The following is a 25,976-nucleotide window of genomic DNA, read 5'->3' on the forward strand; positions in this document are numbered from 1 at the left end:
GTGGCCACTGTTGACATCTGCTTGAAACATAATCAAAATGCACCAAATACACTGTAAGCCTATTCTTATTTTTATCTTATAGTAGATTTTATTTGTATCCTATAGCATATTTAAATTGTTTTTCTTTCTGACGTTCTACAGGTTGTTTTATCATTGATCATTGTTTAATGTTGCACTGAATCACCAAAGCAAGTTCCTATGTTTGTGAATTCGGTTCATTGGCAATGGAAATAAACCTTTTCTGATTCTGATTCTGAAATAAGACGGACCAAAACCGTGGTGTAAGCAAATCAACGGCCCAAGCATAATCTTCATCCTTTCATGTTTCTGCCAACGTCGTTCAGAAGATGACGTGCCACACTTGGAGTCAGGCCTGTCACGTTCACTTTTGTAGCCATAGCCATTCTCCTATATCCACAGATGGTTGTTTATGGCGACGCCGCAGATGGGCATTAGAGAAACCCTAAAACAAATAAGCGCATGTATAATCAACCGGCATATACAAACTCCATCATTGCCAGCACTTGATGTTTACCATCCACCCACCTCTCCGTTCGTCACTATTTTGCATTGATGTATAGCCGGTGCTAAAAATGTGCATCCCATTTACTACCTCTCTAAGGTTTCCCATAAGCGTCTCAGATTACAGCGGGAGAGCGCCGTGAATAATTGCAAGGTAGGGTAAAACATGGTCGGGGTTAGGCCATCATTCTTCATACGCGGGCCTAATGTATGCCCATGCAAATGTGTGGATTTCAGTAGAGCACCGAGAGGCGGCGGAGGAAAGGTTTAAATGAATGAGGAATGCCCAGTGGAGAGTGCGGAGATCAGGATGCATGTGTTTAGCCGGAGCCACGGCGCGTTTAGACTCAGCCCAAACCGTAATGTACTGGCGTTCGGGTTCGACTCATCCATTAGTGATGTGCTATCCCGCCGCTGCGATGCTAAAGGTGGTTTAGCGCGTTCGATTGCTGGTTGGATGACAGTGAACGGAAATTTGAATGCATGTTATAACTGTTAAGAGTTCAATTGCAACTACTTTCAACTGCAAATACTTTTTAATTTAACTAAAACAGTTCAAAACCTCAAATTACAAACTTTGCATGATTTAAATTCCATTTCTCAACTGCTTTAGATATTTAAATTCCTCCTATGACAACTTTATTTATTCAATATCTTGATCTAATGATGACGATTCTGGTTGGAAATTATACACATTTGAGCTAGAGTATTTGGAAGATGCGTGAAATCTAGGAGCTGGACATAAACCAAGAATCCTGAAGATAAATTCTCTATTAGAAAACACTCAACTCATCAACAACAAAGTGTGTGTTTCTTAATGTTAGTGCCTGTTTCCCGGGTACCATTTTATAATATCTATACCATAATTAGCTTTAATCAAGGATTAACAAACTCTTAAATCATGCTTAGTAACTACTTAAATCATGGGTTAGGAATTATGGTATTAATTAAGTTGTTAATAAGTCTGACTCATTGTAAATATAGCATATGTTAAGTCTTTGTTCACACTTAAATGAGGCTATTAACGTGTAGAAAGTGTTACCATTTTCTGCTCTCTCAAATTACAAAACTTTTAACTTCCAAAGTGCTAAATTAGCCTCAAGTAAGTTCGATGGCACGTAATTAAGCTCCTTTTTGCAGTCTAAACAACAACAATCTTAGCTTTCTTTTGGGGTTTAAATTGCACCACACTTTTTTGCCACAATCCATCTGTCCAAGGAAGACATCAAGGACCAACGCGCCATCGCTTCGCCTTGACTAGAGACTAAGGCATGCCAAGCGTTGGTATATTAAACCTTGGGAATGACAACTATTTGTTTACTCACGTTGTAAATGAAGGTTGGAAAATAAACCAAGGGCTAGATGAGCTTGTGCGAGGACGGGAGGAAACTTAAGATAGGATATGGTTGTCAGCATCCTCAAAATTGCTCCCTGGAGATGCTGCACTTTTGAGGCACCGTCACACTAACATTGTCTTCTCCGTAGCGCCATTACAAGTGCGCTTTAGGATACAGTGACACACCATTTGTCCCCGCATAAATGAGTGTCAACCTTACTTCAAGGAGCCCCTTTGACAAGCCGAGAAAACAAAATTAAGCCAACACAATAATTAAGGGGGTCTTTTGTTCGTCGCTGATGGCCCTGGCATATGCTGCCATTTTAAAGGCTTGTGTCATTGATTCACTTTAATTAGTTTATAGGAAGAGTGGCTAACATGCAGATGGAGCGCGGGACGTTGCGAGAGGACGGGGGAAAATGGGCACTTCGCATGTTTAATTGCTCCCAAGGCGGTGGCGAGGTGGTAGCAGGGTACAAGGGAAAGAGTATTGTCTAATGAACAACCTTATCACGGCTAAGTGAACAAAACGCCGCTTAATTTGAGAACTCTGCCACAGGGCGAGAGTTCTTAATGTGAATTATGCTTGCATGAACAAAATAGGAAAATAATAACATTAATACAATCTGATGTACAGCTAGATGTGTGGTTTTGGAGAGGTAAAAGCTGACCTCTGCATCTCCATTGGCTGACTCTTGTGTGGACTTGTACTATATGTGTATGGTTAAAGTATTGTAGTAGTTTTCACAACAAAGGCCACTGCAAATATTTAACTTGATTCTAAAGCCAGGTGGGGCCTTTCTGTGTGGAGTTTCTTATGTTGAGTGTGTTTCTTTTGGGTTCTCTGGCCTTAGGTAAATCTAATATGATACTAAAGAAATTCCTAATTGGTAATGAACTAGAACTGAGGGAGTAATCTAATTTTAAAGCGAGTTAAAATGCTGGAGGGCAGGTCACAAGGTAGAATTTGCTGTCGAACTGCCAGATCGTATTACTGGACCTATTTACATGGAATAAAAAAGTAAAAACAGGCACAAAGGTCAATATATTTGTCAGTCAAGTGGAATATTTTTTTTCACAATAGCCTCAGAAAGTGGTGACATTATTCAACACAGGAGCCGTCATTGTTGTCAGTTGAAATTACTTCAAGCCAAGAAATAAATACTACAGGTTTGTGGAGCCAATCCCCGACAAATAAGGAGAAGTTTCAACATTTGTGGATCAGAAGTTTGGAGAATTCTTTCAAAATAATTCAATCTCTCATAGTTACAGAGAACCTATGACATCATCAGATTCTAGAACGCGATCTCCACCTATTACAGGACCAGCAGCACATCTTGAGGACCACTGAACTGAACAGCCGGTGACGTGGTCTCAACAGTTACACAGGCTTCGAATATTCAGTTTTCTCTGTTAATGTTGGACACAGTTGATCCCTTCGAGGCATCCGCCATCACAACATCAAACAACGCGCGCTGGGCTAATAGAGATCAAATTAGGGGTTAATATGCAATTAGTAATGCATAGAATGTCAAGAAAACAACACATCATGTAACGCTAGTGCAAACAGTAGTTTATCAAATATAGGCCAACCCCCCGACCAAGCAGGTATTTCTTGAATAAATGATGGAAACAAAAAGCGCCGGGGGTTCTGTCGGTTACTCAAAGTCGACCGTTTTCATCTATACTCAAAGATGAAATATATATGAGCTTCGTACTTGTTGCAAACTGCTGTTCACAAATTCCTGCAGGTTCTTCTGAGTCGAGTTTAGATTGCACAGGTGTTGAGATACATTTCGTTCTTTATCTACAGGTCGACCAGCTATAGTTTTTTTTCACTGGGCACTATATCGATGCTGACACAGATATCGGCAAAATAAAGAATGTATCTGGCAAGCATATTCAAAACCCTCTCTCTCCCTCCTGTTTTCTGCCCGCCACAAGTGTCCTCACAAATCAGGTAAGTGGCACCGTTGTCGAGAGCGAAAAAAGATAACGGTGTGGGAGGGGAAAAAAACCTCCACAAAAATAGCCGTAGCAAGCAAAACAGAATGGTACTTTAGTGGAAGAGCGATGCAAGTCATTTGGGGTGTGGTAAAATGTAGATAGGAGGAGAGCAAAGTGAGACGCCAGACTATAAGCCACGGTAAAGTGTATATATATCCAGCTCAAAGCCAAACAAATCACACTAAATGGACAAAAGGCGTATTCAGAGAAGCGATGTAGAACTTTTCGGGTTTGTCTTGCACTTTCTCAAGGTCTTTGTAACTGCACTGCTGCAAACAGAACTCGAGTCTCGCCACGGTAAGGCATTTAACGCATCTATCTTGCTTTTAATCAAATATACGCGTTTTTATGCATTTTTACCATGAGTGTAAAAGCGTTCACACAATTCTTTATTCATGAGCTGCGAAATTCTGACGCAATTCGAACATTCTGTATTTTGATTTGCTTTATAGTTGGAATAATAACTAGAACTCAAATTTCAACTTATTGACGTTCAACTTTTGTCAAACGTTAATAACAGAGCCCATCGATGCGGCTGATAAACAACCAATTTTTACTGTACAATTTCACACAAAATTGCATGCAAGATGTCACTTTTAACAGAGACGATGCACACAACCTCTAGGTTCACAACAATTGGCTTTTTCTAAGTCAAGTTCATCCAAATCCGCCACTTTTTCTTTTGCAATCGACACCTGGTAAAGTAACACACTCTGTCATCTGCCAACCTGCCCGGATCCACAAGGGTTAAACCTGCCCTCCCCCCCCCCACACCCAGCGGAACGAGGAAACCTGCACTGTCTACGTGCCCGGTGACTTAATGCCTCCGTCAGCGGCTGAGATGGCTGCTACGCTCGCGCCTGACAAGCAATCCATCACGGCAGAACACACAGACCGAGGGCTACGGCGCCACATAAAACGTCCTGCCACGACACACGCCCGCACGCCGGGACGCCGACTATTTGTACCGGGGACGGGAGCGCTTGTTAAAACGCCACTAGTTGTAAAGAGTACAGTGGAATAAACCTCTGCACCAGACGAGACGGATGAAGTGGGCTGGACTGGGGTGGGATGATACGGGGGGGGGAGAAAATACTTAGTATTGCAAGAAGGATATTAATGTGGTATGTTTTCCGTGGAAAGAAAATAATGTCAGAGGGAGAGCCATTTTGTTACATGTGTATACAGTACACTAGCAACTATTTACTGCAGCACAGTTTTGGGAAAATGTAATTGCAATTCTGATACATAAAACAACTCCAGCAGCATTAACACTGGGAAAATGACTTAAATATGAACAGATAAACTAATAGAATCCCGTGTATTTCATAATTTGTTTGTAGAGGTCTAAACAACAGACCACAAGATGTTTTCCCCTTGCAAGCGTCTCCCTGTGGTTTCTGAGGGATAAGAGTGCTTTTGTTCACAAACTTTAGCGCGCCACACACCGGGGACACACTTTTTGAAATGATAGAAAGTGTATTCAATCTATTTTAGAGGACATGTGAAACAAAATGTATGAATTCAAGCATTGCGACAGCTAGCTTTATTTTGATGATAAGAAATTACTTTTTTAAGATAAGATAAGATAACCTTTATTTGTCCCACAAGGGGGAAATCCCAATGTTGCAACACAGATTAGGCACAGAAGTATAATAATAAAGAAACAGATAGCTTTGAAAAACAACTCTTAAAAAAAACTATTGTAAAAAAAATCTCATGTATAAAAACTCTTGTAAAAAAACCCTCTTATAAATAGCTGTTCATCTTTTGTCTTTCATCAGTAAAATGTAATTACTTCTATGCGCAAATAAATCAAACTTGTATTTACTAACCATATACAGAGTACCAGTATATACCTGGGAAAAAAAAGAATTACCGATGCACCACTATTGAACTAACCGACGCAGCGTTCCAAAAGTGGGCGGCCTAGAAATAATGAAAACATACGGACGGGAGCGAAGCGTGTGGCTAAAAAGCAGAGGGAAAGAAAATGTCCAAATGTGGATTTACACCTGTGGTAATCCCGGGGTTTGTTTACACTCCCACAAGCGAAGACGAGAAATTTGAAAGGGCTATCTCTGCGGCGTGCCCGGGCCCAGATTCACCCAATTACACCGCGGCGCCTGGTGTGGCACGGCGCCTCCTGCTGCAGTGCTTAGTGTGACTGCGCTCAGACCCGCAGGCTCACTAAAGCCTCACTGCACGGTGCTGGACAATAGTCTGGCCTCTGGGGAACTGACACGGGCACGGAGACAGAAAGAGGGGCGCAGGTGGACGGGCAAGATGCTGTATTGGGGGTGAGATTTGAGGAAGCGAAGGTAAAAGGCTCAAAATGCATTCAGTGTGTTGAGGTTTAATGCTGTGAGGGTTGAACGTTCAGATGGTACAGGACATATACAGCTTATTATTTGACATAGAGAGGAAGAAACAGCAACATAATCGATGCAATTATTAAGACTGTAAAAATACAGATTATGGTTGTGTTATTTTTTTTTTAATCGTTTTCCTTTGTCAAGCTTTTTTTTGAATGAGTTGGGAAACAAGACTGATCTGTAAATTTAAAGGTACATTGTCTATCTCTTCTTCTTCTTCTTCTTCTTCTTCTTCTTCTTCTTCTTCTTCTTCTTCTTCTTCTTCTTCTTCTTCTTCTTCTTCTTCTTCTTCTTCTTCTTCTTCTTCTTCTTCTTCTTCTTCTTCCTCTTCTTCTTCTTCTTCTTCTTCTCCTGTGTTTTATGGCGGTTGGTATTCAAGTGTTACATTGCCGCCACCTACTGTAGTTGTACGTCTTAGATTTTAGCCTTTATTCTTTAGACTTCTTCCCGATCTTGGTGTTGGTAGGTAAGGCACCTGCGTGTTTCCATGGAGATCTTATTGCTTTGCCTTGGCTGTGCAGAGTGATATTAAACATACAGCGTCATTGAGACAAGTAAAGCTTTCTGTTGTTGGCAATTAACACCTATTTTAATTGCCATGATATTTTATTCCGTTTTAGTGTTTGTATATGTGTAAATGACGTGTAAATCATGTTGTTTTGGTTGAATTATGTGTAAAGCACTTTGAGTTTTGTGCATGAAAATGTACTCAAATAATAAACTTAACTTGACCTGCAGTTGTGGGTGTGGCCAAAAGATTGTACTCAAGTAAGAGTAAAGCTATTTCAAAATAATATTACTCAAGTGAATACAATTTAGCGCTTGAAGTAAGAGTAAAAAATATTCGGGGAAACTATTGCTCAAGTGAGAGATTCATAATGTTGAAGTGTATATGATGTAAAATACACAACATTAACTAATACACAATATCTGCTATTTTCAAGGATTGATACAAAATGAGAAAAGTAAATCATATCTGAAGGAGTGGTACATGAAAATATTAGTAAATGTAATGTGTCCAAACATTACCCCACTGAGTAAAATGTCTTGAAAAGGTTACAAAAGTAAAGTAAATGTAGCTGAGTCCTGCCCACCTCTGTTGGCCTGTAACTTAACAAATGAAAGATAGGTTTAATTACACACTGTACATAGAGTATTCCAGACTAATAAATATTACAAATCCACCTGTAAACAAATCTGTGCCACTTTCAGACATCGTCACGACAAATCACAGCTTCTGCCTTCTCTTTTTCATACAAATAACCTTCATCCACATCGACGTGACCATCTCCTGGACATCCTGGCATCTCTTAACCCACCACACTTTTATTTTTTTATTTGTTTTACCTCTTCCTCTGCACATATCAAAACCATTCTATTCCAGCCTTTGAACGTTAAGTCAAATTGCTCGTCGTTTTCCCCATGTACAGTCTGTGACCTTGGTACAACTCCATCGTAAACCACAATAGCATAAAAAAAAAAAAAAAAACACACACCCTGCTTCAAATCCAACAAGATGGATGGAAGAGACGGCAGGAGAAAAAAAAAAAACAGAAAGAAAGTAAGATAAAAGATCGAAACAGAATTACAAGAGCGGGGCCGTACATTCTGAGGGCAAAAATAAAGGCGTGTTGGCGTGGCGTTTGAACTCTCATACAGCGTCAGACGGTCGAGGCGTGGCAGCCGGCGCGTACCAACCCGCCGCAGCTTCACCCATAATCGGGCCCGACGTCCAGAGGAGGGCCCCTGCTCTCCGCGGCGGCGCCGGAGACGTGATCCTCGCGTCTTATCCGTTTTCTCCTCGTGACCTTGCAGCCGCCGTACGGACTTTTATTCTCCTGCGGTGATTGGATGGGCCTCTCCAGTCTCAAACGCTGCCACCTTGATGAATGTCTTCCCCTCCCATTCTGGTTACAGTGACCAATCCTCTCGGCCGCGCTGCACTCTACGCCGCATGAATCTTCGATGCGCTCGGCGGCGGAGATGATCTCACCCGCGCGCGCACACAAAACAATGCAATTCGTCTTGTAATCGTAACTACTGTTCTGTCTTTGGCGGTCGCCCTTTGAGCCGAGTGCGTTCAGAGTGTTCTGTGCGGGCGGAATTGTAGCAAAAATCTGCAATCGGGCCGACTTTGCTAATTTTGCTGTCATACGTTATCGAAAAGTAGTAAAGCCAATGACAAGTTTAAAATATGATTAATTGCACAGCACGCTTAGGTGTATGTATTTTTTTTTTTTTAATGTAATGTAAACGTTTTTCATTTTCCAACATTTTCTTCAAATTATTTCCCAAATTTTAATAAATGAGCATATTTAAAAGTCCCATTGGCTATAATTTAAGTCAATTTCATGATAAGTAAATGGGACCAAATGACTAATGGCTAAGTGGGGTTCAAGGGCGTTCATTGCCATTGCCATTGTCTTCGTAACTATGGCGATATCATGTGAGCTGTTCGGGTTGGACAGCTGTTTACCAGTGTTCTGGGGCAATTTGATGGTGTATTTGGAGCACACTATGTGTTTTAGTGCTCACAAACAAACGTTTGTTTCCTCTCAGAGTGCACAGTGTTCAACTGGAAATATTTGTGGCGTCTTTGGTTTGTTCTGCAGCGCTAAGCAAAGCCGAGCCTGTCACCAACGCTCGTGACATCAGCCGCTGAGTGATCTGCGCTTGTCCACATGAGACCAAATTATTTAAGAACTTCTTAAACAACAAAAGATCCTAATATCATTGTCTTTTATCAACCTTTTAACTGTTTAGGGCTGCAACATGAAGCACAATCAAACATTGTAATTGTTGAATGGCTGCAATTAGCAAATTGAAAAGGGACTTTCATAGTTTAGATCTGTACAAATACATTTACAGATTATTCACAGTTCATTGGTATTTTTCAGTGTTTTTCTCATTTCTCTTGGATCCAACCAATCCAAATCTAATCACAATTGCAATACTTAGGCAAATTGCAATTGAAAAGTTTTCCCAAATTGTTCACAGCACAAGTTCAGACCTCTACAAACATGGTCGTGTTTAAAGTTTGTATCTGGACTGAATCCTGATATCAAAACATAAATCTAATTGCCATTGCAAAACAAAGCACCCGATTACATATTCCCTGTGATCTTGCAGCCGTTTCTACACATTTATTACATCTTTCAATAGGAGGCAATTGGCACTTTTAATTTCGGGGAGTGCAAGCTGGGCGCCTGCAGGGTCTCAACAGCTATACTTTCTACCTCAGACAATTAATAATGCATACATGCAGGGTTGAGAGCACAGGATTCCTGCTCCTGCTGCTGCTCAGTTCCGCAAAATCACCTGAAGCGCTGCGAGTGTCCAAAACCACGGCTCTTGCACTCACCGATTCACAAACACATGCAGAAACGTTATTGCTTTTGCAGAGAATGGAAATGAGATATGGCATAACGGAAGCGATGGCGGGTCAGGAGACGCAGGACACAGTGGGATGAGTATAGAGCACTGAGAAAGACCCGACGCGTGTTAAATATCCAGCAATAAATATCCACAACCCTAACGTTTTAATTATTCAGACTTGAGACATGGCACTGAAAACACATTAAACGTCTTGGCTTTTTAGCCCACGTGGTCACTGAGTGGAGCTCTCTGATATGGGAAGTATAAATGTACACTGTAACCTATATATCACTGTTCACTTTCTGCACTACTTCTGTATTTTCTGTATTTTGTGTACATATTAAGCCTATTTTCATTTTTATCCTATAGCAGACTGATTATGTTACGTTGATTTTGACATATTTGATTTAATTTTATGAATGAATTTTGTTCATTAGCAATAGCAATAAACATAGTGATTCTCATTCTCATTCTCATAGTCAAGCCAAACTAAACCAGTTCAGAAACTTAACAAGATCTTTGGAAGTTGGATGTCCTTCCCATAACTGACCCCCATGTGCAAGAGAATGTTCTTTCACATGTTCTCAAACTATAGAAGAATATTCCAACATACGTAAAATGGGGAAGCAATTACGTAGGGAAATTAAGATTTAAGTCATTAGAAAATCATTTTTGCAATGGCATTTTGATACACTGCAGTTTCAGTGATGATTAAGAAAAGCATAATTGCCACGATGCCAAAAATGTGTAGCTTTACAGACAAATCAGTAAAACAAAGTTTCACTTCTATAACAATAGCTTATGTTGCTAGAATAATTAGTGACTTGTGCTGTACTAATTGTCTCCTTTTTGTATGCCCCACTGCATCTGTACATTTATGTAAGATATTTGTCGGGAAATGTCAGCTGTACATAATGTCATTAACATATATAATGAATTTATCAGCCGCGGCAGCAGAAACTCCCCACAGTCCACTTTTGCATTCAAGTCTCATGTTACAATACACAAGTAATTTGTTTTAGATCAAAACAATCTAATCCAAACAAATCGGTTAGATAATGTGAATGTTTCTTGTAGTTGCATATCGACAAAACTGTAAAATTCTGTTAATTTGAAGACGCCAATGAACACATAACATTTGGATGTACCCAAACCCAAGAAACAATCTAGTTTATGCACAAATTCAATTTAACATGATTGGATTAGGTTAATAACATGCGCAGTGTTATCGAATACAACAGATTGAAATGGGTGACAAACACACACAGGGATCAACCTGCTTTGTCATTTAAATGTCACGGAATGGGCGCTTGAGCTGGGCTGCTGAATGTCGCCACACGTCAGGACGCCGCTCCGGATTGTAGAAGCAGGACGTGCAAATTGCCAGTGTTGTTTTCCTCGGAATGACAGTGTCCTTTTCGCAAGTATGAGTAAGCCTTTCAGCGTGCGAGGTGTGAACTGTGGCCTTTTCTATGTGCCGCTCCTGCTCCGGTGTTAAGAGGCCCTCCCACTCCTGTAACAGCACAGGCCCGTCTGCTGAGGGGACGTCACACCGGACATGGCGCTCACGCAGTCAACTCTGATGGCATTTTCAACCCGAGGAAACTCAGCTTTGGGAGCAAAATGAAAAATCCTCACCCACGCTGACTGCAGGTCTGTAAGCGCGATGCAGCATGTAAGGACAGTGAGGGGTAAAGTGTGAAATCATGCAACGTAATCCAGGCCGGTTTTTGTGTGTGCGTGTTTGAACTGTGTGTAGTCTTGGAACACATCATTTCAATAGCCGACAGGGTTCTTGGTGTTCAAATTTCAAAGCACAGTATTTTCCAGAGTATAAGTCGCACTAGCCAAAAAGAGTCGCATTTTTTGGGGGAATGTATTTGATTAAATCCAAGAGCAAGAACAGATATTTAATCTTGAAATGCAATTTGGTGAATATCACGGTGAATAGGTGTACGTATGCTAACGCTAACACCTTCAGCTACATGACGCACAGACAGAACTGTGGTAAGTGTCTGGTATGTTAACGTAACATATTAACAGTTATTCAGATAACTATAGCATAAAGAACATGCTAACAAGTTTACCAAAGCATCAGTTTTACCCCAAATTACTAAATCCATTGAATTCTTCTTCCTCTGTGTCACTTCTAAACAACTCCCCAAACTCCAGAGGTAGAGAAAGTGCAGACTCTTCTTTTGCCTCGCTTAGAGCCTAGAGCGCCCTCTTGTGGTTGTCAGTGTGAAAATAACTAATAATATCACATTTAAGTCGCTCTGGAGTATAAGCCGGCCAAAGCTATGAAAAAAGGTGCAACGTACAGTCCGGAAAAGACGGTAGTGTAAGTTCTTTTAGCTGGCAGTGAAAACAGTATTACAATATTAACACCGACAGAGCGCACGGTTGATTGTAACGGCAAAAAGCAGTGAATGATTCCAATCCAATGTGCCAATCTCCAGAACCGGGAGAAGAGCGGCAATTAGTCTGCGGGAATGTGTGCGAGAGGGAGAAAAAGATTATTTTAGCCTACATTAAGTGCGATGTGACATGTCTGACTTAATGAATCTCTGAGTAAACTTTGCACATCCCCCATGCAGGAAAGTCCCACTGAAACACACAAACGACTCTCAGCCTGATGCTGCTGCGCTCACACCTGTTGTGCTAACACATGTCGTGCCTCTGTGCCACATATAATTATGTTTGATACCATCCATTTTCATCCATGTCAGCCAGAGGGCCATCATCATTACCATCAGCTCCCCCAAGCATCAGAACGGTTTATGTACACAAACAACTTGGGGTTTTTGTCAATATACATACAGTGTACAACAAAAGTGCTCAAATAATGCGTAGTGTGTGGCAGACAGGAATTGATTTGACTTTATTTTGAAACATGTGCCAAGATGTATCTATAAAGATGTGCAAACATACAAACTCAACACAGAAAAAATCTATATATTGTGGTGTTTATAATGTACATTTGTGACTAAAAGTTACAAATAAATAATGCATAATAATCAAAGAGGAAAATAGCAGCAATGATTGGAAACCTAAATGTAAGCTAATCAAACATAATCACTCAAACACTGGAATTGTATCTTATTATGATGATTATGATGATGGTTATTATGCTTACTATGCTTATTGGTATTTATGTATTTATAATTATAGTTGCAGTTTTTAATTGTTATTAGCTTTTCTAATACATCATTTGTAAATAACGTGTGTGTATGATTCCTGTGAATGTGTCATCTTATTTAATTTGTATTTTATTGTCTTTTAAAAAATGCTAATAAAAAGCACTATAAAACATGAATTAGTAAATTATATGACATATGTTTGTTGTCGTCAAAGGAAGTTCAGTTGCCAAAAACTGTAAAAACCTGATTGATAATGATGTATTTTGTATTTTGTGGTGCATTGTGTTATTTCCATTTTCCATTGCACATTCTCTGCTCTGATGTATCTTGTGAATCACCTGCTTACTCCCGTGCCTGCGGTAATGCATGTGCTGCTCTACCCACAGGGACAGTGGAGTGCTTTCTCAGGTCCATGCCCCAGGCTGATATACAATGCAACACAGAAACACCAGAGAGCACTTGAGTGGGATTGCGCTACAGTATGAGTGAACTCTAACCTTCTCAGGGTCAGACAGGGCTTCACTGTCCTGTACCTGCACACACAGGTCACTTCACATACATTATTACGAGATATATATATATATATGAATACAATTGGAAAACACATGCATGGAGGTGCACACCTTCCATGTTGGCCTCGCTGTTCTATTTATTCTAATTCATTTAATAACATCCACATCCACAGCTTCTGCACAAAGTTGGCATTTGTGTGATAGTCTGTACTATTACCACACCTACTACATACAACACATTACAAACATGCACACGCGCACACACACACACACACACACACACACACATTCTCTCATTTTCACTCCCTTTTCATAAACTCAGCTTGTTATTTACCGCTTTCATTTAGGCCTCCCATATTCTCCTTTTAGACATTGACTTTGAGAAACAGCAGCATGCCGAAGGAGAAGGTTGCGTTTTGTCCTCTCTCTCATTGAGGCTCTTTTGCTATTCAGCGGGGCCAGGCAGCAGCAGCAGCAGCAGCGGCGGCGGCCAGGGCCGAGACGCACGGCCAATCTTATGCAGATCACATTGAAGGGCTTCATTACCTAGAAGCCAGCCACCTTTTTGTTCTCCCTCAAGGGAAGTGCGAGAGAGAGCATGGGCTTAGTGAGAAAGAGAGGGGGCAGTGAGTTGTTAGTAGAGCCAGGAAAAGGTGGCATAGCATACTCTACCTCAACAAAAATATCAATGCATTACCAAGGACAAAACACATGATGCATTGTATAAAGCAGAGATCGAGCCAGCAACCATCAAGAAAGCAGGTCGTCTCTACCTAATGAACAATTTCCACTTGTAAAATCACAGGTATTATTATGCATACTCTACAATCACTAAAACTATGACTAGTAGCAAACTCCATAAGTGGGACGTCAGTGTGGTTCGGCGGTGTGGCACTTTGTTGATGATGTTTACGTGACATTCCGTGAAGGGAAAACTGAGTTGCAATGTCAAAGCTTGTAACAGCAGGCAAAAGTATCCTTTAAGCATGGCTAAGGTCATATGCTTCCATTAGAAAACGACTGTACAGGGCTTGTGTTACTGTAGCCAGGGCAGTGACTGATGATATTGCATCAATAATTCAGAGCCTCATTGGATGAAAAACAACGTGATGAATTAGTCACATACATTTGCGTGTGATATTTAGCAGATGTGAGACCGGGCTCTGTGTGTGTGCAACTTTGTGTGTTTATTTTTGCCACTCCATAGCACACGTCACACTGTGGGAATATGTAACTTGTCCTCCTTCTTTTATACATGCTGTGTAGTGGCTAACGGGAAAACAAAGAGATGCCGAATTAGCACCGGGCTCACTATTAGATGCCGGGAGGAGAGCTGCGGGACATTGTTATGAAAAGTGGCCCAACAGAAGCCTGGCGGACACGCTGGATTATTGACAAGCGACAAGTTTGGGCACCACCAAAACAGAGGTGAATAACAACAACCGGCCATTACCTCCGAACATGCACAGACACACAAATGTGAACTTTCACCCGGCTGTTACCAAACGAGGTGAGCTAGAGCACTGTAGCTGGTTATTTACAGAGAAACGGTGGCGTGTCAGTGGCATGTCAGCTGAATCCTGCCCTCTCCCTATTTAGCACGGCCACGGGAAAGGGCAAGCTGGCATAACTACTAGTGCTGGCATTCGGACGGGCCTGGGAGAGAGGATCCTGGCCAGGTCCAGCGCCCCGCCAACCCCTCCCCACCCTCACCGCAGTGCATTCTGAGAGCGCTCCCACACTTTCCTGCGCCATCTCCACCCTCCAGCCCAAGGGCCCACTCGTCAGATGTGCCCCGGACCAAGCACTGGCCCTGCTCTGGCCCAGCTGCCCACTATGTTAAAGGGCCAGGAGCACCCTGCCACTCAGCCCATCTGCCAAGCTGCCGACCCAAGTCTAGGATCAGAGCGGAGAGCACACAAACACTAGACAGCCGCCTCGCTCCTCGGCCGGTGCTCAAAGCCGAACGGGCGATAAAGGATGTGCTAAAAATGTGCTTCTTTTAGTTATGTGGGCTACTTTGACCCTGACGCACCGCCTGGGTTTGCTCGAGTTAAACTGCAGTTAATACAGGCAGACAGAGACTTTCCAACGTCAAGTACACTCAGGCATTCCTGCAAGATCAGCGCGGTGCGAACATATTTTTAGGTATGTCAAGTGAGGGGATTTTTATAGAACATCTGGCCCTAACCAAGCGTGAAATGTTCTCAAAATAGCTCTGCGTTGCCTGTATTGATCAGAAAGCTGGCGTGTTGAAAACTATGTGAAGAGGCAAGCAGCGAGAAACCCATACCAACCAAGAGATAGATTTAATAAGGAGCTCGTTAAACATTATCAAATACTTTCAGCTGCAAAACTCGCACACACTTTGATGGACTTTCCCAGCCGATTCAAACAAGGTTATTCTTCAGGTGCCATATTAAGTTACCAAACCGGCGATGTAAAGTGTGTGATTTTCTTCACGTCGAGTCGTCTCACCTCATTTCCATATGTAGCCCCTTGATCAAGCCTTGCTCATTTTCTGTCCAAATATGAGATGACGCCTTTACTTACTCTCCTATCTGCGTTCCGTGATGGCAGCATAATCAGGAACATCATTAAGGAGCCATCGCCTGGACACCTCTCGGCCCCGTTAGTCCCATTACCCACGCCCATAGCCCTCCTGAAAATGCAAATCAACTCCAGGTAATCTATTAACGTCACTTCAACTTTATGTCTTCACACCAATTTAGCCGATCTCGACACGTTTGGCAAGGGCGCGCGCTTCCAAACAGGTATTCACTTTGCGGGGCTGGAGAGGGGCCCTTGATAGTGGAGACCGCCATCTGTCTATGAGTTTGCTTATTAATCGGCTTGATAATGAAGCTCTCTCGCACGCCGACACTCCTGGGGCACCTCCGCATGCCAAAAAAACTTCTGGCAAGTTTGTTTCACGCTGTAGCAATTATTGTCACCCCCGCCTCCCCGGAAAGTGAAGGGAGGAGTGATGGCAACCTCATGCTAATTACACAAAGCCACACTCGAAGCAGGTTTTGAGATATCTAAAGACATCGCAGACCCTTGTTAGCTGCAGAAAGAATGGCGCGGACTCATAATTCCAGCATATGGTCGGGAGCTGTAGGGGGGAATTTGTCAGCTTGTACTGGTCTTAAAGTTGGAGACCCTATTAACTGGGGGGGGGGGGGGGGGGGGGATGTGTGCAAACCGGGGATTCAGGTGCAAATGAACGTAACGGTGAGAGGAGAACATTGTTAAAATGGTTTTCTCTGGTATATGACTTCAGATTGCGAGCAAGGGTTTTATTTAAAGAATAATTGAGTGTTTTGTCAATGGTGTTTTGTTAGGCACTTAAAATGTAATGCTTGCCTACAAAACTGACAGGCTATTACAAGACGGAAGAACAGATGGTGCGATTATTTATTCAATAAATTACATGGTTGGAAATCGTTTGTTGCTTAAAGGTGCACTATTTCTGGAGGAAGGTCTGCAACCAGCTGATGGTTTGTGTTTTGCCAAGAATATCACACAGTATCGCATTAAACTGTCAAGTTACTGATCAGACTTGACCCTGCTTACAGTAAGACTATAAGCTATTTAATTTTTTAACAATGAATGATCCATTCAACGCCATACTGCAAAGCAATAAATAACAGTTCTATGGTAGCGGCTTTTTAGTGCACCTTTAAAGCTGCATGGAGTACTGAGTTATATGTTTTTTCTTACTTGTAAATGAGCAATTGTATTATTTTTTTCCCCAGAGAGTATACTGTAAAAGCAGAACTTTGTGACAAAATTAGACTTCTGCATGCTGTCTGCATCTAATAAAAGTACATTTAAAAAGTCAGGTGCCCCAGCTTTATGTCAAGCAAAGCAAGTTAGTTTATAAAGCAGAAATAAAAAAACAGTGTTGTACCTTAATAATAATATGTATAATCAATAATAAAATACAGCATAAAGCCTTCTAAGAGTTCACAGACATAAGTTTGTGGTTTCTTTGGTGCAACCCTTTAAATATTTAAGGTTTTAACGTTACAAGCTTAATATTTAACATGCAAACTCATTAAGTTATCGATTCTTTGTGAAAGATGTACAGGTGAAATCTAGTGAAATGAAACGCACTTATCAAAATATTTGCTAGTTATTTCTACTAAATAGCATTAATGGATACACAATGGGGAATGAAAGCTTGAATTTTAAGACAAATCTAAATTCCCTGCTTATTTTAAGTTTTTCTTTGATACTTTATCAAGATGTGGTATCTAACTGTCGCTCTGCCCTTGGCCTTAAACTCCGCCCTCTTCTCAGATATTCCAGATTTCGCTCATGGCCTTTTGAAAGATGGGTCTGAGAATTGGACAAGACACTTGGGAACGGACTGACCTTAACCCACGACCACTCAAATTTAATCTGCTCTCTGACTCCGGTCGGGATAATGAATTGTTTCTGGCCACAACTGGCACTCGGCCATTAAAATGATCATCCTTTAATTGTGGGAGAGGCCACAAGGGGAGGCAGGATTTCTGGTCTTTCCGTTAAAAAAATTAACATTAAATTGTGTCTAGAGCTTTGTTTGTTCAGTTTGAGTGAATATAGCAAAACACAGAAATAAAAGAAGAAGGGATTTGTGAGCAGGGTGGAGAGGGAAGATGTAGATTAAAACTCCAAACAGTCCAATTATTGCCGGTCCCAAGCCTGCATGAATTGACAGTTTGTTAAGACGTTACAATTATATCTAGTTTTTCCATGTGAATTGGAAGGTTAAATAAACATGCAAATGGTAATGGTTCCAAGTTACAGGCTGCATATCTGTGAAGAGCAAATGCACGTTTCCAAGGATTATTTTTCAGCAATAAAATCAGACATAATGAAATAAATACAAGATAGCTAGATTTATTACCGTATTGTGGAGCATTTAATGAAAATCAATAACGTCTCATAAAATGTTACGCGCTTTTTCATAACACCGTGTCAAGTGCCCACTACTCACAAGGAAACGCTAGCTGCTGGAGAGACTGCGGTTGCCAGGAGACAAACCATTACCTTGAGTTTTGGGACTGTCCTGTTGCTCAGAAATAAAGGACTGAGATTAAACAAAGCAATGCAGTCAGTTTTTGACATTGCCAGCTGTATTTAGGCCTCAAAACCACCACTACAATGGACACAATGGATGGATACTTCTGGAACATACTTCTAGCCACAGCCACATCACAAAAAACATGACACAAACTGAACCGGCGATCAATGACTGGACTGACGTTATAATTGGCATTGAAAATTCTGACTATATTTGAAAATGGACCCACTTTTTTTGGACCAAATGAACTTAATATGCTGGACCTTGATTATGACGTTGCAAATGGTGTCTAGCTTTGTTCTGTTTATTTCAGTTGTATAGAAAAAAAAGGAAAAGGATCGACATCTCCATGGACACAAACAGGCCGCATACTCTTCAGCAGCATGGCACTTTGTTTATGACGATGTTTATGGTGATGTTTTTTCCACGATCAATATTGCAATTTAAGAGGACCAAAATATGAAATGACCCACAAGTGTCATTGATTCAAAAAGCGTAACTTCAACTGACAAACACTCTCTCACAAGTGTCCAACCAAGGCTTCCCATACAGACACTCTTCCATTCTCTTCTCGTATGCACTCACTTCACCCTCCTCCTCGGCCCTCCCCTCCTCCTCTTTGTCGCTGTAATTTGACAGACTATCTGGCGAACAATTAAGACGGCGGACACCTCCATTTTCATCCATTCAGTGAAATGAAAGTCAGGGAAAAGTCACGGTGGCCACACGTCTTATCCGACTGGCTCCTTTTAAAGCCAGAACAAAAGGTCTTTCTCCTTCATATCCCATTAACCTCTCTGCTCCTTGCGCACAGGAAACATGGCGACCCCGCTGGCCCGTGTCACATATCTCATCCCGCTCTGGCAATATGCACTTCCTATGGGCGGGGGAGGGGGGGGGGCGGGGGCGTCACTGTCTGGTAGGTAGATAAAAGCTGTCTGTTGATAGTCGTCGTCGGATTCGGTCACGGATACGACGGTGACAAGTGGAAAGATGCTGTGACGTTGATGGGATCGGGAGTGGAACTGACAAGCTGGATATCACTGTGCATTTTGGGTGAGGGACAGTCAAAATTATGAAAAAAAAAAATCTCATATCTCATGTGATCCAGCCAGTTTTGGAGTGATTCTTGCGTGTGTTCAATGCAAGGCTGCTTTTTGCAATCCCATTCCCCTATTGGTGCTCTGAGCGAGTGACAGGTGGATTCAACTTATCGCAGTTGGGTATGAACGCTAGATAAGAAATAATTATAATAAGAATAAATAGAAATTAGAATCGAGGCGGCACGGTGGCAGAGTGACCAGCCTTGGGGCACTCCAGTTTGCCCTATCGACCCAAAAAAATTCACCGGAAAATCCTTCATCTTAGATCCTAACCAAGACTAGCTCAAGATGTAGATGAATAAAGATCCAATTAACATACATTATTATCCCATATCACCTCCCCCTACTTCTGCCAAAATATGTCCAAATTGAGTTAACAAATTAACATTAAAAAAACATATTTTCCCAATACTAATCAACATTTAAAGAAGCAGGCAGTGGCATGGAAGGTATTTGCCACATTATATGCAGCTTTTGTTTTACTTAAAGTTCCAGTTTGGCAATGTTTTAGCTGGTGGTTGATAAAACACTGGTTTAGACATCCTAACTTAAAGGTGGACTATGTAACTTTTGCGTAGGAAGGACCGCCACCTTCTTGTCGCCATGGATATAGTGTTGTTTTGCCTGGAAAGTTTCACAATACGGCATGACATTTCTAATATAACCATAGCAACGTTAATATTTGATATTTTTCTCGCATCTTCATATCAACATTTAAATCTTCTCAGTTTAAAGTAGCAAACGTTGTGCCAATTAAAAACTAGGACATAATTTAAGTAAGATTGGATACTACCCATAATGCACATGAAAACAAGGTGATAAATAGTCAGTACGGAATAGAAAAAAGCTTGGAAACTCTTTCAAACAAACAGCCCCGCATCCGTGAATGTTTAATCAGTGCTGACAAAAGGGAACAACAATCAACAAAGACATGCCGATTTTCATATCTTATGCATTATTCCCACCAGCGGATTCCAGAACGCTGTCAACTCTGGCTTTGCTCTCGGCGCCTTGCTCTAGGATTGTCCCTGCGTTGCACCAACAAAACCCTTTGAGGCCCATTGTACATTTCAGCTGAGATTCAAAACAACGTGGAGCACGGGTAGTGTAATAGGGTTCAGAGGAAAGAGCTCGACGTTGTGCCGTGTTTACATGAGTATTTTTACATCTAGTTTTGTTCTGTTTTGCTCTGCTGCTGTGACACCTCCTAATGATAATCAGCACTGGTGATGATGAGGGAGAGGAAGGCTAGACATTATACAAGAGAAGCAGTATAACAGGTGGCTTTGTAATGTAAAGTGAAATGAGAAATCAAACAATTAAAAGTTTTAATTAATTGTATTTTTGTGTAAGTAAAGCTAGGTATATATTATAATAAGAAACTGTTGACTTGAACTCTTTCAAATATCTAGTCATGGGTTTCATACATTAGTTTTATGCAAGTTTTACCACTCAAACTATGTCATATTTTGTTTTAATTTGGTATTTGGTACCTGCTGTTGTCGTGGTAACTGTTGGTGTGTCACACACCTTCATGTGCAATACTCTGATATAATGTCAATCATCCTGGTGCAATATTTTCTGTCCATATAACAGCTGTAAATAAGAGTGTTAAGAGTATAAGAGTTTTTTTTTTATAAAAGTTATCTGTTTTTTTAAATTATTATACGTCTTTGTAGCAACACTGGAATGTCCCTATCGTAGGACAAATAAAGGTTATCTTATCTTGTCAAGGATGAAAGCAGTGTTAGTGTGAGTGATTGGTAGCCTTGCTGCGTCAGGCTTCCCCAGGGCAGCTGTGGCTTCATAAATAGCTTACCATGACTGAGTGTGGAGTGAATGACTATAAATATTAAACTCTAAAGGTTTAAACTTTTCTATTAAGTAAGCAGTTGAGTTACAATTATACGTTTATTTACATCATGTCAGTATTGTCATCATTTCCGTCAATCCTTTGGCATACGTTGTCCTTACTTTTGCTCATCTGTACACACTGCAGCTTTAACAGGTCATGAATTGCATTAGCCAAGTCTGTTCATCCAATGAAAAGAAGAAATGCGTGTTACTGCTACTTCATTAAAACTAAATGTCCATATGCGTTTTAAGAATACAATTATACTTGGGCTGAGGCAATTATACGAATCCCCCCACTTGCATATCACTGCACTTAATGAAAACAATATCACAAAATTACGTGCAAACTTCCGCACAGCCGCATCGTCCACCTCCCTCGCTTTTCTTTATATACGACGTGTTTACATAGAGAAAATTACCCATACTTCACAGCTCTGATCCGAAGGCTGCACTCCGCAGATGGGATTTACCAAACAGATTCCGATACATACCTAGCACCATCTGCCCTCTCTTGTTATGTCAAGTTTATGACAGGAAACAAGAGGAATCCGGATGAGAAAACACAATAACAAGTGCGCACCGCCCAGCTACAGACCTCGGCGCACTTGCTCAACAGCTCAGGTGTCAAAAAGCCTTAAAGACACTCTCTGATCTCCATTCTACAGCTGATAGAAACATTTTTCCACCCTGACTCTGCACTCTGGGGGTCATCCAAGAGGCTTTCCCCGAGAAAATCATCCAGCATTGCACATTCGGATGCCAATCTCGCACCGGCTACGCGTTTGATACCTCTAATCATCGCGCCGCGCCGATTGAAATGCATAGACAGATCAAGAATGCGAATATATGAATACATTAGCATAAAAGCGCGCGGAAATTGTTTGCAGCGTTTTTTTTTTTTTTGTGTGGAACGCTCCATAGCTGGCGGCAATTAGAATCAGTCAGTGTTGTCATATATATTGTAACCGCGTATTGATAACAGTCGCCCTCACGCGCTTTTACTTAGCGTTCCCAAATCCCGGCCGTGATTGCGCTAAATCGACACATCATAACTATTCATGTCCAGGCGTTGCACACGGAGAACCTTTTGTTTGGTGGAGGGAAAAAACAAAAGAAAGGATAGAAGGGCATTTAAGATGAAGAATCTACTCCTGTCTGCCCTCCCACATCTTTTATAAACCATTTTATTCAGAGCCTTTTCATGATTTTTACATTGGACTGACCAGCGCTTGGATTATAAAACCCGCTGCGCGCATTAAAATGTTAAAGAATACAATAAAAAATGCACATAGAACCAAATGGGCCATGAAGTGAGATGTAGTAGCTCTTGACCTATCAGAAGATCAGCTATTTTTCACGCCTGCCATAAAAGTGCGAAGCGCGGCGCCATATGCTAATGCGGACATAGTTAGCCGGACACGCAAACTGCGGCGCTTTTAACGCCCGGTATGGAACGCTTGAAATGGTCCCTAGCTGCAGGGAATTCAATTTGCCCATTTCCTGATGAGGGGAAACTATTTTGCTCACTCAATATGTTGTTTTGAGCCAGGTTGCGCATGTTGTTTGCTCTTCTTCCTTTGTGTGGGCTGATTTTCGGATGGGAATGCAAATCAGGCTTTCGGCTAAGTGTGTATTGACACCGGAGCCGAGGTTGTTCAGTTGGGTGAAGTTATCGCAATTTCTGTGTGTTTTTGCCGAGCGTGTAAATAGGCGCTCTCATTTCCGCTCCGTTCCTATTCGCTCATTATTTTTGATAATAGCCCATTAGAGATCTTCTGAAATCTCATGCTCTGATTAGACTGCGCAGTGTGACGGGGGTCGGAGTGCGGAGTAGTGATGGACGACGCCGCACTTTTAGGATTCATAACACTACTGGTTAGTTAAAGGGGATGTTTTAGTTTGTTTTCACATTATGACATTTGATTATGGTAAAAGTATGGATGGAGGGAATATTTAGTCTCTAGTTTTTAAAGTATTAGGTCATTGATGCCCAAGTTGCTCTATAACATATGCATCTACCTGGAGACAAGAGGATGATGCCACCAGGCCAAGATACAGGTCAGCTCTATGCAAAGGCGAGCAAGCACATGTTATGGAATGCATATTTTTCAAGGACAAAACAATACAATATCCATAGAGACACACTGCAGTAGTAGTACTACTGAGTTGGCAGTACATAAAACTAGAAGTTTTATGTACACCAATTAGTGTAATGTACTGATCAAACTAGCAGAGGTGGGTAGTACAAGTACATTTCAGAGTGGTTTTCCTACACCATAATTTTATTTCTACTTGAGTAATATTTAGTATGAAGTAACAATACTTTTGGCTACTCTTGAGTACTTACAAAAGCTTCACATCAAATTATTTGATCACAATTTACATTTTTACATTTTACTTTACAATTGTTTTTATAATGTCTGTGTCTGTTCTTTAGAAATACAACTGTCTAAAAAATACTGAATAAGGCACAATATTACATGGTGAGGCTTTCCCTGTAATATTTCAGCCAAAAATCTGGATTTTAGAAAATGCAATGACTTATTTACAGGAGTTTGTATAGTACTGAAACAAGCACTCTTGCAGTGATGGGGCTTGATGCACCACAAACTTGACGTAACGTTTGTGGTGGGGGATCTGCCACCTGCTTGTCTCCATGGAGATGTTCTTACTTTGCCTCTAACATTCAAAAGAGTTGCAAAAAACAAATCTATTTCCATGGAGAATGTGCTTAAGTTTAGTTTAAACTTTTCATCTCTGTGGAGTAATGCAGGAGGCGAGCCACTACCACATCTTACACAGGGTTTTTCTCCAAATACATTTCACTCTAATATTATTAGTACCAATTCTGGCTTCAGTGGACAAAATTCTACATTGAAAAGCAAAAGAAGGACTAAACTAATGTCTGAAGCAGCGCTAAACCGTACCTGAATCTGGACAATAGACACACAACCTTTTGGAATCTGGAGTGGCACTATTTAAAACAAGACTAACCTTGCAACAGTCTTACCACTAGAATAGACCTACTAACCAGTTCTTGCCAACCGTTCACCTCATCAAGGTTTCTAACAATGAACACAACCTTCATCAATCAACCCTCAGTGACTCAAACTCACCCACTGCGGACATCTCGGGCACGGAGGCGCGGTACGGCCCCTCGATGAACTGCGGAGGGTTGTCGTTTATGTCCTGCACTTTGATGATGAAGCCCGACGGCGGCTCCAGTGGCTCGTCCGTGTCGGCGTTGACGACCTGGGCAGTGAGCGTGTACTCCGCCTTCTCCTCGCGGTCCAGCCTCTTCATGGCGTGGATGTCGCCCGTCAGCTCGTTGATGGCGAAGATGGTGCCGGCGCCTTCTCCCGCCAAGACGTACTTGATGTTCCTGCTGCCCACGTCCAAGTCGGTGTGTAGCTGTGACGGAAGAGGGAGAAGAGGGTGTTAAAGTTAAAGAATGCCACGAGGACAATGATAAAAGAAACCACAGCACAAAGACCCGTGAAGTACACAACAAACTCAAGCATTGACAACATAAGTAGCAACTGGTTTGCAGGAGCTAATGGGGATCTTAATAAACCAAACTAAACTAAGTCAGAGTCAGTGATTTGAAGTCCAAGCAGAAGCTAGTGAAATCAGGAAGCACAGACCATCAACCGAGACGAGGGATCTTGTACCTTGCCTCACAGTTGGGACTCACTTCTCCAGAGACCACCATGAACAAATAAGCTTATAATAAATTAGCTTTTTCTATGTGATTGCTAAGTTTCTTTATGAGTTATAGTGTTTTGTTATGTTTCTACTTATGCTTTATTCTGTGTTCTCTGTGTGAAATGCTCCACAAACGCTCTTTGGGTGTGATTATGTAGAAAGTACAAAACGATTTTACACACATACATCTTATCAGCATCAAGGGACACGGCCATTTGGAAACATACCAGAGTGCAGTCTTGATGTAATGCAACAATGTGTGCACAAAAGCACTAAAAGCACTGAGTTACAGAGCTATAGTAAGCACCTGCACTACTGCACACTGTCAGGGGGTGGGCAGGGGATGAAGACTGGAACCTGCTGTAGATCTGACACATACATTCTTTACTGAACAGGCTGCATTCAGTGCCCACTCCTATGGATCATAGTTCTACTTTATAGCACTTTAATCCATTTAGCTTTTGAAGATAAAAAAAACATCAATACGCATTTTATTTTTAGAACCTGGTCTGCAACTTTGCTTCCCAAACAGCAACTTGACTGATATTAAAACTATGAGAAATATTTAGTACAGGCACAATCCCACCAAATGAAGTCATTCTCACGTGAACCACCGCCACATGCACTTCAAAGCTTTATTTATCATAACTGTTCTTCAGCTACCAATGTACAAGTCAAGAGCCCGCCTCCTCATTTGCCACTGTGTCTTTTTATGACTTTCACTTTGTTCAACACTATGGGGTCTTCCCATGAACGTAAATGTTCCTAAGTGTGCACTATGTCTGCGATGTGTCGGATGCAGGAGTCTAAATGAATCTCCACGCAGCCCATCCTCTGCTAAATGAGGCCCACTGGGGACAATATCTTCATAAGTAGCACAGGAAATGGACCTTGGCCTACCTTGTTTTTTGTTATACATCGCAAGCACTCCATATAGATACACTTTGCCGTGGATATTGCTCCCTGTTGTAGA

General features: G+C 41.5%; 1 protein-coding gene across 2 annotated transcripts in view; it reads right to left on the reverse strand.

Moving 5' to 3' along the window:
* cdh8 (cadherin 8) overlaps window positions 1-25,976 on the reverse strand; it is a 163,338-nt gene that overhangs the window by 62,512 nt on the left and 74,850 nt on the right. For both annotated transcript variants that reach the window (XM_072464741.1, XM_072464740.1), the window contains exon 3: window positions 24,415-24,709. In XM_072464741.1, coding sequence (XP_072320842.1) covers window positions 24,415-24,709 — 295 coding nt within the window. The remainder of the gene's footprint in view (window positions 1-24,414; window positions 24,710-25,976) is intronic.

This window comes from Eucyclogobius newberryi, unplaced genomic scaffold, assembly GCF_026437365.1.
Source record: "Eucyclogobius newberryi isolate DKJ021-1_F unplaced genomic scaffold, fEucNew1.0.hap1 SCAF_5, whole genome shotgun sequence".
Lineage (NCBI taxonomy): Eukaryota > Metazoa > Chordata > Actinopteri > Gobiiformes > Gobiidae > Eucyclogobius > Eucyclogobius newberryi.